Source organism: Pinus tabuliformis, chromosome 3_2 (assembly GCF_031772625.1).
Source record: "Pinus tabuliformis cultivar Carrire ecotype Pingquan chromosome 3_2, CPIR1, whole genome shotgun sequence".
NCBI lineage: Eukaryota > Viridiplantae > Streptophyta > Pinopsida > Pinales > Pinaceae > Pinus > Pinus tabuliformis.
In genome coordinates, this window is record NC_142302.1 from 56893373 (window position 1) to 56909849 (window position 16477).

The following is a 16477-nucleotide window of genomic DNA, read 5'->3' on the forward strand; positions in this document are numbered from 1 at the left end:
GACTTCTCCTCATTTTGAGGATGGTACCTAAGTTAAATTAGATTGCATAGGGATTTCTTAACACAGGGTTCAAAATTATTACAACAATATACTCATTAATCACTAAATATGTCATTTGTAGGAATTGCAGTTAGGTGGGGAGGATAACACTCCTATCCATTTTTAAAGCTACACCCAATTAATAAGTTCTCCATGTGCCACAATAAATGCAATTTTTATGACTATAGTGACACATCCCTCGAGATTTCCTTCCACACCAACACTTTTATCCATGAACTAAAGAGTGACTATTTCATTATTATATTATACATACATGTTAATATAAGCATTAAAATTTGTATTCCTTTGTAAAAAATGCTAGTCCAAGAGATACATTTGATCACCTTGTCTTGTATCCAATATCCAATGTTGACCCCTATATCCTTAGATCTAGAGTGAAGGTTTCATTTCTAATGTTGTGTTTGAGCTTAAATTCTAATTAAATATTTGGGTTAGCCAAGGTCATTACTTAACTTAATGGCTTTGCAATATACAATGTATCATATTTTTTTTAAGTTCAATTGGTGAGATATGTCTGGGGGATTGAACTTTCGATCACTTGGATACACAAGGGCTTGCCAACATGCTTTTTTCCAATTGTGCTACTACCCTCAGAAAATATACAATGTATCATATTAACATCCACTTAAACCAAATTGACTTTTGGGACACATGTCTCTTTGATGATGAAGGGAATCCAATTATGTGATGTCAAACACATTCCCTCACAAACACTCACAAAGACCCTACACTTTTTAGGGTTCGAACCTAGGTTGTCTGTTATGAAACCAACTCACAAAAAGATAGAAAAGATAGATCAACAACTTAGAAATCAGCCTCTTCGAGGGGGCAACCTCCTTTACAATACACAAAAGAACAATTATTGGATGATACAAATGACAAAGCCTCATTTCTATATATAGGAGTCTAAGGGGTCACAATATAATCAAAGTCAACATAACAATAATAATATAAGGGCACAAAAATAACAATAGTGGGCTTCTATGGGGCACAATAATAACAATATGGGGACAATAAGGGCACAACAATAACAGTAAGGGCCACAATGACACTAGTAATGGGGGAATCACTAGTGTTATAGGGACCTAACATTGTCTATATGGAAACACTGTATAATTTTGAATTTATTTATTGTAGATTTGTACATAGATGGATATTCCTTTCTTTGCATTTATCTTTTAGACTTCTTGCTTTCACCAATTGATTTAGAGCTTATGGAGTCTCAAGTAGCACCAATCCCCTTGCTTCTATTGGATTGAATAACATGATTTCTCTTTTGAAATCCATAATATCTCATTCACATGCTTCCTATTTCTCCCATAAGACTTTAGCACAAACTCCATGATCATGTTTGTGTCCCTCTTAATAACGCACTCCTTGGAAGGGGCCATAAAATATTTTATTAGGACTAAACTTGGATGTCTCTTCTTTCTTGCCCTTTGATTCTTCATTCAATCATACCACCCATCAACTTGTTATTTTTCCATTTTTCTTATAATGACCTTTGTTGTTGGGAAGGTGCCTTTCAAGTATTTTGTCTTTGCATATAGATACACATAAAGTATCATTATTTTAATCTAATGGACGTGGTTGTTAAAATCACCAATATTTAATTAAATATGCATTGTTATACCTTTGCTCAAGTAAACTTCAATTCAAATTCTAACACATGTGTGTATACCCTTCCTTGCTTAGTTTGTATATTGTTGTAAGTCCCCAATATATTTATGTTGGCTTTTGAAAGATCATCTCATCCCAAAATAAGTAGGGGGGATTCAATATTCAAATCCAGAGTGGGGTTGAAGAAATGGATATTGAAGATGGATTCAATTATAGAAACTATCTTTTGAAAAAAGGTTAGTTTTGCCCCAAAAAGAAAGTCCCTCCTTTGAGACCTTGCCACAACTTCCATAGTTGTGAAATTTTACAATAATAGAACCTCTAGAGTAGAGGTTTACCATATACTTAGAACTTAGGTTGGAATTGATTTGATTCTTGAACTCTTTAGATGATGACTAGAGATCATTAAATACATAGTTTGAAGCGTTTGCTTGTAGTTATTAATGAACTTGTTAACCATCCATAGATGAATACTTCCCTTGCACATGTGCTTGATTTTGTCAATAATGAAAGAATCCTACTATGTTTTTGGTATATTCGACAAGACTACATCTTTAAAATAAAGAAGATTCAATTCTTAATGCTTTGCAATCCTGTAAGAGGGAGGGACAATCGAAGTCACGCAGGAGGAGGTATTCCCTTTGTTTAGCGAAACTCTACAGAGATAAAGCACTAAATGCAAGATTAACCCCTTGTTTATGTGATAATTAGGGAATATATATCTATTCTCTCAAAGATTAGTCTTATATATTCAAAAAGAATTTCTCATTTATTCTAAATAACACTTAACACTATTTATAGAATAATTTCTCACCATTACAATCACAATAATCATTTTTCAAGGCAAAAACTACATCAAAACTTTTTGAATATGCAAGTAGATAATCTCCACAAATGAAGATGAAAACATATTTTGAGCATGTTTAAAGTGGATTAAAATATAATAATAAAAGACACAACAAAAATCTTGATACAATAATAGCTCAAATAATTATCTTTAACAAAAATCTATTAAAAATTACTATAAAATTATAAAATGAAATTAACATTAATAAATAATCAATTAATTTATATAAAATCCCAATTTAATAATGAATAATTACTTAATTCTTTAAGTTCCACTTCAAAGAAAGCATTGACAAATCAGCTAGAGAAGGGTGCATTATTGTTTTGGAGTAAGAGAAGGGTGCATTATTGTTTCGGAGTTCTATGTCCGTCGCATCAATATTTTATTTGATGTGCCCAATTATTTTTCCAAAGTAAAACTATTATTCAGCTTAAATAATAGAATGTATAATATTTCAAATTCTATAAAATGTATAATATTTCAAATTCTTTGAAAATCTGTTTTACTGAAACACAAATATATGGCCGTCGATGACATGATCGGACGGTAGATATTCTATCCCGCCTTTAAATTCAAATCCTCTTGGTAGTTTGGCGCCATTGCGCGTATCCCTCTCAACGAGCTCAGTAGCTCGCATATGAACAATCATGGTTTGCAATCGCATAAACATTTCCCCAGAATCGATCCACGAGCCACCAGATCTCTCTCTGCACAACTTCCAACAGTTCATCTGCGTTTCTTCGTGGTCAAAACGATTTCAGAAAAGGTATTTTTCTGCTAGAGAGTGCTAAAATTGCAAAGCGCCATTATTTTCTTGTCGTCGTCATGAATCCTCTACGCCTTGTCCTAATGAAATTATTTAGAGTTCTTGATTGGAAAAATTTGCCATATTTCAACTTTCTGGAAATATTTCATTAAATAAGCTACCGTATTATCTAAAATAAATCTGAAGAAAGAGACCGTGCTCAAAACAATGTTTTAAGCAGCAAATTTCACAAGGGTTATTTCTGGTTCAGTTATTCTGAGATTTCAATGGAAAATTTTGACTCTATTTTGGCTTACAGGCAAGATTTCATAAACTAACGCTCTCTATAAATGGACTAGACAAGGTTGTGCTCAAAATTTTGTTTAAAAAATGGCAGAGTTTGGGAAGAAGTTCTTTAAGTTAATGGATCAGCATTCAGATGCATTTCGAGTGGTTTGATTGAATGATTTCTGTCTCAGTTCCGCACATTTAAAAGTTTTGGAGAATGGGAATTGATAATTCTGGTATTTGATGGTGTTCTATTCAAATTACACAGAAGAAGATAGAAAGCTAGGGCTTTTAGAGGCTAAGCGTACACAATGGCACAATCTTTATAGGTTTTCGTGAGATTTTTAAGACAAGCAAATAGGATAGAAAATTAGGGATTTCACTAAGCCAAGAAAGCTAATGCTACATTCTTTACAAATTTACTTCAGAGTTTTGAGACTGAACATTTTTGATGTTCAAGTGGTTCGTAGATATCTTCATGTGGTTTCTATTTCCATGGAACCAAGAATTTGATACCTCAACATGAAATATTGTGCTCTGAAGGGTTTTCCCTTCCAGCTCATCTTTGTGTAATGGAATAGAATCGTTAATGCTCTTTAGTGTCTGGAGAAGTCAAAACTAATGGATCAGGAAGCAGGGGCTATTGGAACGGTTAGTAATTGAGGGAAACACTATCCTTCACAATATAACAACGTAGAGGAAAACTCATGGTACATTTTTGTAGTTTTGGTCAGATTAGGCCATCCAAGCACGTCGTTAGAGATTTCAGAGAGAAGCTCTTTGTTTTCTTTAGCACCGGCTGAAGGGGAGAACTTTTGCCACATTCCGGGGTCATCTCTGTTCATTATAGAAGGAGGTCTTGTAACCTGCTCCAAACTGCCAGTTTCTCTCTTTGAAAGTTTGTATTGAAAACCAGTGTTGGTTCGAAGGTTTACTCATATGAAGGATGTAGAAAATGAGAGTCCTTTAGTGAGTCCATGAAAAAGGCTTGGCGAAGATTTGGGGAAAAATGATACCTGCAGCAGAGCCAACGAAGTTCCAAAATTAGAGCCAACCTCACCAATTAAAATCTGCAAACAACCTGGAATCCTATCTTTAGGACGAGATTGTTTGAAGCACCCCGAAAACTCAAGTATGTTATTACTATGCTACCTTTCTATAGACTGGAATTATTTCTTTTATTGTTGCAATATCCGTGATATAGTCCTGGTTCAAGCAATTGAAAGATAGACTTGATTTTTCTTCTAGTTGATTATGAGACTCTGTACTCAAGGTCATAAGAAAAAAAAATCCAAAACTTTTTAGCTAGTGAAGTATAAGTTCCTGAAAGTTAAATAGTAACTATCTCTATCCAATTACCCACTGTGTAGGCAGGCATATCATTGATTTTAGCAAGCCTTAGCATTTTCCTGTCTACCTGGATAAGGAAGCAAAATACAAACGAATAACTATCTTATCCCTGGTTGAACAGGACAGGTAAAAACCATTGTTTCCTTAAATTAGTTTCATCTTTTACCCCTATAATAAGTTATTGTGTCAGGTTTCTGAACTCTTCCTTGACACACATGAAAGTCACATGCAGTTTCAACAATGGTATTGATAAATTATAACAAATTCTTGTACAAGAACATTCTTATAGTCGTTGCCTCTCAATGCCAAGCAGATGTTGCAATGAGAATTTTGTCCAACCATCCAAAATAGTAAATACATAACTCCTCCTTCTTCCTTAGTCTTATAGCTATTGCAATATGATTAACAGAGCAAAGATTTAACCGTGTCCTTAACATTAGCACTGAGATGATATACACTAAATCCTGCCATAGTCACTCTAGCTCTCCATTTTCCTGTAACTTCATACCTCTCAATCCTTTCTTCTCCCTCACAAGCAATTATGTTCACTGTGTCTCAGGCAAGGCATTGTTTTTCAACATTCATACGATTTCTGCTATCCCTTTTAAGTGTAGCATCTAGCGACTCAAACACTGATGAGTAATAGTTTAATGCTTCCATGGACTGGGGAATGAGAGGTGTATTATTAGTGTTAACCTCTTGTTTTACTACTGTGACTACTTTAGGGTTGAGAGACTTCACCATCCTCAGAAGCCGGTCACATGAGTTCTTTGTAGACACACTTTGATCAAGCATGTGATGCAGTTGGAATGCAAAGTTTACTACTAAAACCTCATATGGATTTATCTTAAGTATCCATGGTTGGACATCTGAGTCCACATCGATATAGTGGCTTATCCTTATGTTGGGATCTGATTCCACATTAAGACTCCCCTCCTAATTATGTGTGTATGGACGAAGTGGTTTATAAGGCATTACATGTGCCCAAAGTTTTGCCAATCTGGAGGTTCTCGGTATGATGCGATAGCATCCTCTTACACTCTGTTATTAACATCATCAATGGTTTTAGTGTTATGCCTTGTAAGCCCTCTTTGGTTTGTGTTTGTTATTTATGGTGTCCATGATAATTACAGTTCTTAGGTCTTAGTCTTAGTCACTGTCTTAGGCTGATTTTATTTATTAAATTTTTCCAATCTGGAAGTTCTCGGTATGATGGGATGGCATCCTCACGCACTCTGTTATTGACATCATCAATGGTTTTAGTGTTATGCCTTGTAGGCCCTCTTTGGTTCGTGCATGTTATTTATGGTGTTATGTATAGATACACCAATAAATTTCAACCACAAACCTGTAAATTTCATTTTCCTTCACACCATGCATCTAATTTGTATTCTGTATGAGAATTAACAAAGGAATGATGCTCTTTTTCCTCTTTTCCGCTTTCCACAATATTTGCTGTTTTTTTTGGTGAGTTTTCCATGTTCTAGATCCCACTTTGTTCCCACACACTCAAATTTTAGTTGCCTTGCTTTGCCACAATAATAATGCTTCAAATTCTTAGTTCTGGATTTGCTTATTCTTATTTTTAGATTTGCTTTAAACCGAATCTTTACCTGTAAATTGAGATGTAAACTTAGAGTTGTTTTTATAGATTCAGAAATAAAGTTGAGTTTTTGAAAAGTTCTCAAATGAGAGGCAAACGTTTTAGGCTAAGCACAACCATACCCTTTATTTTCCTCCCTTCCTATGGATTATAATTGATAATCTAATATTTTTTAACTTCATTTGATTCTCTGAAGTTGATTCCCTTCCTCCATTTTCATTAAAATCATCATGTTATAAGGCAAAAGGGCATACCTTTATATGAAATTTTGCCAACAAAGAGTCCAAAATTAAATTTTGGACAATTAAATTTTCATGCAACTAAGCAACATTGCTTTTTAACAATACTCTTGGTTCAACATTTTTTGACAATGGTCTTGGTTCAGTACTTTCTTACGAGCAGAGCCCTCTCCATTCCTTCAAGCAAGAGTGGTCTCCTTGGAAAAACAATAAATCTGACCATTTCAATTTTTTCATAATGTAATACCTTGTACCGGATATCTTTGGTTTATGCCTTCTAAAATCTTGGATACCTCATCAATTTTTCCCTTAGAGAAACACTGTTTTACAGAGTCAAAAATTTAGTTTCACAACCTCTTCTAATTATTTTGCCTTCTAATTGTAATGATTTTTCCACTTCACTGGTCTGAAATAGAGCAGACATTACTTCTGTGTATACTTTAACATGTACAGAGGATTTACAATCTATCACTTCTTCAAGAAATTTTTATGCCTCAATTTTTTTTCCTACCTTCCCAAGATGATGCATGCCATAGATAAAACTTGCATGACTTGGAACAACACGTTCCCTAAGCATTTTGTTCAGTATCTGGGCAGCGGCTTGAACTTTCTTTGATTTGCAGCAAGCTTTGATGAGTGAATAGTACAGAACATATGTGGGTGAGAGACCCTTTCTAATCATTATCGCCAGTTGATTCACTGCCTCATCCACCATACCCAACTTGCATAGGCCTCCAATGAATGTCCTATAGCAAACTATATCAGGATTTAAATTTTTTCATCTCCATTAGATAGTTCCTTGCATGGTCCACTCTACCAGCGTTGCACAAAGCATTGATCAATGCATTCAAATGGATTGTCCACTCCGAGAAAGGATTGTCCCTGATTTTAATATATAGTGTGACAAATCGTATGTGACAGGCAGGTGGAAAACTTTTCTCGCAATTGACTAAGCGATGTCCTGCGAGCCAGAGTTGAGACGGAAACCCTCGTCAGAAGTATATGCTTGGCTCTTTTCCAAACAAATGAAGAGTCAATGAGGTTTTGTGTAATCACTTCTGGTATCGTATTGGGTTATTGTTAGAAGCGATAATTGGATTCGGATTCTCATCGAGTGAGTTGTTCTGCTTTCTCAATTTGAGAGGGTTTGTTTGGAGGGAAAAACGAAAGAGGACATACAAGAATAGTGAGGGGAAAGATGCAGAGGAAGAGGATTGAGAACATCGCCAACAGGCAGGCTACATTTTCCAAACGTAGGTGGATTGCTGAAGAAAGCTTACGAGCTCTCGGTGCTCTGCACTGCAGAAGTTGAACTTGTGATTTTCTCCCCAGCAGGAAAGCTCTATGAACTGTTTTTTAGTGAAAATCCTACTATTTTGATTCTAATAATCATGGCTATGCAAACATCATGAGATTCTTACTAATAACCCCGGTGGTGCAAGCCCTACTAAGCTCGATGTTGAAAAACTTAGTGTAAAACCTCCAACAACAACATAATCAATACATGATGTCAAAAAAAATGGAGAAGCATCCAAGGTTCTTAAGCCAAATTATGTTGAATTGTCAAAATTTAGACTTTAAAATGGTTAATATTCTTTTATTATATAAAGCTAACCTCTCCTAACCCAAAACATCACTTAAATCAATCTCTTATATCATAAAATATTCTAAAAAGTGAGATTTTATATTCTTTTCAACTTTAGTATTTTGTCAAATATTAAGAAATGTGAAACATAATATATATGTTAAAGAAGAAACATATTATATATCTTCAAGGAGAAACATATAATGGTAATGCAAAGTTTTAAAAGGTATGTGATCCTTAGGCTTATTGGAGAGTATATAAAAAATTTCACACCTTTTTATGAGATATGGGAGGAAAACATGTTAAAGATTTTTAATAAATATAAAATTTCCAAAATGATGCTAGTTATGTGTGATTCTTTTTTCATTGTTTGTGATTATGAAAAATGAAACTCAATGTTTTTTCATTAGTGCACACATATTTCATTATATAATTGCATATAGAAAAATCATTCCAGAGCCGATAACAATAAAAGTGAAGAATTTATGGTCCAACGTTATATTTAAGGGAGATGTTTAAGGATGACGTTTGAATTTTGTTTTTCATTTTAAGACATTTGGAGCAAATATTAGGAAGGACTTTGAGAAAGGATTGTCCTTGATTTTCGAAAATGGAGTTGTTCCTTTCCAGCCATATGCCCCAAGTGACCATCAAAGGGAGAGCTCATATGTTTTTTGGATGTTTTCTTTATAGCCATTTTTTTACACATATCCATAGAGTCCCCATGCCATTGATGTGAATTACTTGTTCGGTTTTTTTTAACCAAAATTTTTAACCAAACAAGAAAAATTAGACCAATGCCTCAAGATCAAAGACTGAAACAAAGACCTATTGACATACCTTTTAAAGTATGGAAAGAAATTGTAAAATCATATGAGAAGTTGGATGCACAAAGAAAAGCCGGCAATGAGAGCATTCAGGTATTGAATTTTTCATTAAACATTATTTAGAATGTATTAATACTTATAAGTATCTTAGACATGTATTTGTGTGAAAATAAATTGAATTGGTTTATGTTTAAGGACAAGGCATCCAAGGCGAGGTTAACCAAGACAAAAGTCACTCATCGTAGTGGCCATAAAGGTTTAAAAGCACTGATAACAACGTTTGTAAGTATATTAAACATGTGATATTTTTTTAATAAATTTTGTACTAGAAGAAAGTCATTGTTATCTAATTTCTCCCTATTTACTGATTGATAGGAACTAAAATATGGAAGACCTCCAAATCATTTGGAAAAGGAGGTGCTGCAGCAAAAGAGATGGGTTGAATTTATTGTTTGGATGGAATCTATGGTATGTAATCTTAGTTGGATTTCCAATATACTTTTAAACCATATTTTCATTTTATTTTTTAGTACTATTAGATATTATATCTTACCTCATTTTATGGTTAACATTGTATAACAAAAACATGCGTTGTGTTATGTAATTAATACTAACATGTAATATTGATTTTTTTTGTCAGAATGCTATAGGTAATGATTGCCAAGACGATGATCCAAATTATGTTCAACATATATTAGGAGATGATGAGGATGAGGATGAGGATGATGGTGGTGAAGGAGGAGATGATGATGATAGTTGCGGTGTTGGTGATGATGTGGATCAGAGTAATGAGGATGGTCAAGATGATCATGAGGATGATCTTGGTGGTGGTAGCTAGGCATGCACATGCATTGTTTTTTATGAAGAAATTATTGTGTAGAATGACATTGTTATGTTTAGATGGGTGTTGTGAATTTACCCTATATCAATGAGACATTTTGATTTTGTAATCATACGATGAGTTTGATTTATGTATGTTGTTAATTTATCGTAGAATAACGATATTCATGAAATATTTTGATTTGTTAATCATATTTGAATTTTACTTGTTTTGATTAAAAATAATAATGATTTTATTAGTATTATGTTGCTATTTTATACATGTTTTGAAAATTGTTAATGACACATTGAGTTTTTTTTTGGATGAATGTTGTCAATTTCTCTTAAATTTCTTTAGAAATGATTTTGAATTGTGATATCTGCTTTAATGATATTTAGAAACTATCATATATTTCACTATGAATCTATAAAGGGGGTCATATATGTAAAGAAAAATATACTCTATATAAGAATTCAAATGCGGATGTAACCATGGATGCAAAATTGAAAGTAAAATTGGATGTTAAACTAGGAATTAATAAAAAATGCAAACAATTGACATACAAAGTGTTTTAAATTAGAAGTGAAAAATTGTGCAATAGTTGACACAAAGAAGGGAACAAAACATGGCATACAAAAGGATATCAAATTGGGCAAAAACAAGGACACATAAATGGGCACCAAATTAGATGCAAAAAAAGACAACAACTAGATGTAAAATAAGATGCAAAGTTGAGCGTTAAAAAGAAGCAAAAAACGTTACAAATTAATATGCCAAATGATGATGCAAATAATGGTGTAAATTTGGGATGCAAACTTGGGTGCAAAAAAGGAAAAAAAAAAGATGTAAGAAAAGACATAAAACAAGATGCAAAATGGGGCTGAAAAAAGGTGAAACCAAGGATGCCATATTGGATGTAAAAAATGATTCCTAATCACATGCAAATTTAGGCTCGAACTCAGACACAAAATTATATGCAAATGTGGACACAAAATGAGGCAAAAAAAGATGCAAATTTGGATGGTGAAAACGATGTAAAACTAGACACCAAAAAAATGCAAAATTGGATGAAAAAGTCGGTGTAAATAATGGTGCAACATTGGACACAAGTAGACACAAAAAAATGGTGCAAAAAGGGGCATAAAATAGCTTAAAATTGGATGCAAAACTTGGTGCAAAAACAAATACAAAAGTAGACGTAAAAAATGGCTCTAAATTGAATGTACCATTAAACACAAAATAAGATGCAAAGGTGGACACAACACATGACTCAACATAAGATGCAAATATAAATGCAAATTTGGATGCTCAAAATGATATAACATTAGATGCAAGAGATGGTGTTAAAAATGATGCAAAATTGGATGAAACAAATGACGCAAAATATGGTGCAAAATGAGATGGGAAAAATGGAGACAAATCAAACGTAAATGTGGATGTAAAAAATGGTCCAAAAAAGATGCAAAATTTGGTACTAAATCAAATTCAACACATGGTGCAAAGATAGGCACCAAAGCTGGTGCAAAAATAGAAGCAAAAACTAGTGTAAGACTAGATACAAAACCTGGCGTAAGACTAGATGCAAAAACTGACACAAAATGGATGCATAAAAAGACGTTAAATTGGATTCAAAATACAGTGTAAACTTGATGCAAATGATGGTGCAAAAATGGAAGCAAAGAATGACACAAAATAGGAAGCAAAATAGAATGAAAAATAGATGCAAAAAATGACACAAAACTAGAAGCAAAACCTGTCATAAAATAAGATGCAAATCTTGGTTCAAAATTTGACGCAAAAAATGATGCATAGTTTGGTGTAAAAAATGATGCAAAATCTAGCGTGAAAAAGGATGCAAAATCAGGTGCAAAAAATGACGCTTTAAAAATTATACAATAGAGCCAGATTTAGCGCCAGGTTGCTCATCACAATTACAAAAAAAATGCACTAAAATCTGGCGCTAAATCTGGCGCAAATCGCTGGTTTTGTTGTAGTGTGTCCATCAAGAGAGTTATATTTCATCAATGACAATTATTGACTAATAGTCTCTCCCTTTGTCGTTGATGGAAATATCTGGACATCCTCTCCCCCTTTCACATCAATGGAAAATGGGGTGGCCAAGTACTCCCCCTATCAAATTGATTTCTTTGTCATGTTGTTCCCCCTGACATGCTGCCCTACTCTTGTGAAGATGATTATTTAATGTGATGCAAGATAAATAACCCCCATCTTTTGGTGAAGGTGTTCAAATGTTTCTCATGGAAGAGGCTTTGTGAAGATATCTGCAATTTTTTCTTTTGTATTGATGTACTCCAACTTGATGTTTTGTTCAGTGACCTGTTCACAGAGAAAGTGATATTTGATTGGAATATGTTTGGTCTTTGAGTGCATGACTGGATTCTTTGAGAGACTGATGGCACTAGTGTTGTCACAATAGATGGTGATTGGTTGTTTAGTTTCTATGTTGACATCCTTCAAAGCTTCCTTCATCCATAGTATATGTGTACAACAATCTACAGCAGCTATATATTCGGCTTCAGTTGTGGAAAGAGATATAGATGATTGCTTTTTGCTGAGCCAAGATACTAGACAATCTCCCATGAAGAATGCATTTCCACTGGTACTTTTTCGATCATCCACGCTTCCAGCCCAATCAACATCGGTGTAAGTTGTCATTGTAAGAGTTGTGCTTTTGGGATACCAAAGACCAAAGTTAGGAGTTCCTTTCAAGTATCTGAGAATTCTTTTCATAGCCAACAAATGGAATTGTTTAGGAGATGATTGAAATCTTCCCACCATTCCTACTACTTGCATAATGGTGGGTCTTGTAGCAGTTAAGTATAGGAGAGCTCTAATTATTGACCTCTAAAGAGTTGCATCTATCAAGGGGATTCATCATATTTGCTCAATTCGCAATCTGTGGCCATCGATGTGCTCATAGGTGCACAGTGTTCCATCCCATGTCTTTTAAGCATGTCTTTAAGATAATTTTATTGGTATATGAACATGCCTACTGTGGTTTGAGATACTTGTAGTCCAAAGAAGTAAGATAACTCACCAATCATCGACATTTCGAACTCTTTTGACATATTTTGAGCAAACTCATGACTCATCTCATCATCATTTCTAGCAAAAATCAGATCATCAACATAGACAAGAGTGACTAATAATTTATCCTCATCCATCTTCATGTAGAGATTACTTCCTTCCACCCCCTTTTTGAATCCTTGTTGTTGTAGATAGTGATCCAATCTTGCGTACCAAGCTCTAGGAGCTTGTTTCAACCCATATAATGCCTTTTCAATTTACATACAAAGTCTTTTCCTTATGCTAGATCAAACCCTTATGGTTGCTACATGTAGACTTCTTCCTTGAGTTCCCCATTCACAAATGATGGTTTTATGTCCATTTGATAGACTTTGAATCCTTTTGAGCAAGAAAATGCTAACAAAATCCTTATAGCTTCCATATGAGCTACCAATGCAAAGGTTTCTTCAAAGTCGATTCCTTCAATTTGTGAATAACCTTTACAAACAAGCCTTGCCTTATTTTTGATGATTTGTCCATCTTCATTTATTTTGTTTTTGAACACCCACTTGGTTCCAATTGTATTTTTATGCTTTGGACGAAGTACCAGCTCCCATGTCTCATTCTTCTCAATTTGAGACATTTCTTCTTCCATGGCTTCCACCCAATGAGGATCCTTGCTTGATTAAAAGTTTTTGGTTCTATCATAGATAGGAGAGCAACATCATCTTTCCTTGGTGTACTTGTCATCCTTCTTCGGGTTTGTATTCCCTCATCTACATTGCCAATAATCTGCTCTTCTGGATGATGTTTTTGGAGGAATTTCACTTTTGAAGGAGTTTGAGATGGTTCTTTTTGTTTTTCTTGATCTTTTTCTTCTTTTGCTGACTCTTCTTCTTTGAATTCTTCAAGGATAGGATCTTCTTCATGGACTTCACTTTCTTTTTCTGGAAGGGCTTCGTCAATTTTTACATCAATGCTTTCTACTACTTTTTGTAGTCGATTATTGTAGCATTTGTAAGCTTTGCTTCTTGTAGAATATCCAAGAAGTATTCCTTCATCGACCTGAGAATCAAATTTTCCTGGTGAGTCATCATTGATCTTCATAAAACATTTTCTTCCAAAGATTCTAAAGTATTTTACCAAAGCAGGTCTCCCTTTCCATAGTTTGTATGGTGTCTTGTTGTTATTTGGTCTTAGTTGAGTTCGATTCAAGGTATAAACTGTTGTCCCGACTACTTCTTTCCAAAACTTGGGCTACAAATCAGCTGCTAGTAGAATTGTTCTTGCCATCTCTTGTACAGTTTGGTTTCTTCTTTCTACTACTCCATTTTGTTTGGGATTTCTAGCAATAGAGAGCTCTCTCTTGATTCCATGTACTTTACAAAATTCATCAAATTATTTTGAAGTAAATTCTCCTCCTCTATCTGTTCTAAGGCATTTAATCTTTGATTCTTTCTCATTTTATACTAAATCTTTAAGATTTTTGAAACATTCAAAAAGCTTCGGATTTTAATTTTATAAAGTATACCACATAATTCTAGTATAGTCATCAACAAATAAAGAAAAATACCTTTCGCCTTGTAGAGTTGCAGTTCTAGTTGGTCCACATAAATCTGCATGTATGATCTCCAAAGGTTTTGATGTAGAGAACTCCTTAGTCTTGAAACTAATTCTTGTTTGTTTTCCATGTTGACATGGTCCACAAACAACTTTATCTGGCTTGATAATTTTTGGAATCTCCCTTACTGCATTTGTTTTGATGTTATTGATCAAGTTATCAAAGCTTATATGTCCCAATCGTTTGTTCCATAGCCAACTTTCATCTGCTCGACTTACATAACATTTATCTTCTTGAATTTTGTTCAAAATGTATACATTATATGGTGTTCTTATTCCTTTAGCTATAAGTTCACCTGAGGAGGAGCTCCTTATCTCACAATCTTTCGTACTAAAGACAACCTTGTGTCCTTGATCACAAAGTTGGCTCACACTCAAAAGATTGTGTTTGAGTCCTTCCACCAACAATGCATTTTGGGCTTTTCCTTTTCCATTGATGAGAGCAACAGTTCCTTTTCCAGCTATCTTGGTTGATCCACTTCCAAAAGACACATTTCCATCTTTCTTGATTAAGGAGGTAAATTTCTTTCGGTCACCTGACATGTGTCTTGAACATCCACTGTCTACGAACCATTGATTTTCATCACTATGAGCACATAGGGCTAGGCCACATTTATCAATAGTGGGTTCATCCTTTTGTAGATCTTCCTTTTTGAATGGACAATTTTGTTCATCATGACCATAATAATTACATAATGAGAAACTTGGATCATACTTAGCCAAAGGATCAAAAGAGTTGTAAGTCTTGATTTGTCCTTGTTCTTTGAGGCCAAGTGGCTTGCTTTGTTGATTCTTATTTCTTGAAGCATTATCTTTACGAGCCTTGCAATGCTTGGCTTGATGACCAAAGTTTTTACAATAAAAACAATAACCAAGAAAGATTGTTTGGTACCTGTTAGAATAGCCTTGACTTGAGGTAGAATTCTTCCTTGGAGTTGTCCTTCCTTCATTCCTTGGATTGATAAAGGTGAACTTTTGTTCTTGGTGAGATGACTTCTCTTCTTTTGGATGACTGGAAAGAATGTCAACATAGCTTCTTTGGATTTCCTTATTCACATTCTCCTTTGTACTTGATGATTCTCCTTTGAAGCCAATCCCAGATTTTTCATATTGAGGTCTTTGAGCATTAAGGATGTTATCAAGTGTTTGAGAGCTTTGCCAACTCCTTTTAACTTGATCCAATTCTTTTCTTAGTGAAACAATTTCAGTTTCACGTTTTTTGCAAATCTCTTCTTTCTCTTTTAGTTTATTGTTCAAGAAATCTTCCCTCCTTTTTTATTTCTCCTTTTTTACTTTGAGAGAAATAATTTTCTTTCATAATTCTCGTTTTCTTCAATGGCACTCATTATTAACTCGTCCATATTTCCTTCACCTTCTTCTTTGGAGTCATCATCATTTGTAAATGCCATGAATAATACTTCTTTACTTCCAGCATAGCCATTTTCCTCATCTGACTTATCATCATTTATTTTGTGAAAAGTGATATTTTTAGTTGATTTCTTCTTGGTGATCATAAATTCATCTTCATCAGAATCATCTTGTTTGGAGAAGAAATTCTTCTTGTTAAAAATTTTCTTTTTGAACACCCCCTTTTTATATTCCTCCTCATTATCACTATCATATTTATGAGGACATTTTGCAGCATAGTGACCTATCCTTCCACATTTAAAACAAATGAGAGGATACTTACCTTTTAGCTTGGATATGTTTCTTAGCTTCCGTACAAGTTGTGCAAGTTCAGATTCAGTATCATATTCATCACCGTTGGTATTCCAATTCTTCCCCTTCTTTTTTGATTTTGAAGCTTTGAATGTTGCTTCCTTGGAACTTTGGATCCCTTTTCTCA

At 34.1% G+C, this 16477-nt stretch overlaps 1 protein-coding gene and 1 pseudogene across 1 annotated transcript; one reads left to right on the plus strand and one right to left on the minus strand.

Moving 5' to 3' along the window:
* Positions 1–5209: 5209 nt before the first annotated feature.
* Positions 5210–7467, minus strand: LOC149179786 (scarecrow-like protein 1 pseudogene; annotated as a pseudogene).
* A 1712-nt stretch (positions 7468–9179) lies between these two features.
* LOC149179787 (uncharacterized) lies at positions 9180–10177 on the plus strand. The gene is made up of 3 exons (XM_089418060.1): positions 9180–9446; positions 9540–9632; positions 9805–10177. Exons 1-3 carry the CDS (start codon positions 9318–9320, stop codon positions 10000–10002), a joined length of 420 nt encoding a protein of 139 aa, XP_089274186.1. The 5' UTR covers positions 9180–9317; the 3' UTR covers positions 10003–10177.
* Positions 10178–16477: the final 6300 nt, after the last annotated feature.

Bases quoted from the DNA above. Each gene is read 5' to 3' on its own strand.
- LOC149179787 (XM_089418060.1), top strand. From the start codon at position 9,318: ATGTATTTGTGTGAAAATAAATTGAATTGGTTTATGTTTAAGGACAAG. The intron at 9,447-9,539 runs GTAAGTATATTA...ACTGATTGATAG, and splicing joins AAGCACTGATAACAACGTTT to GAACTAAAATATGGAAGACC. The intron at 9,633-9,804 runs GTATGTAATCTT...TTTTTTTGTCAG, and splicing joins TTGTTTGGATGGAATCTATG to AATGCTATAGGTAATGATTG.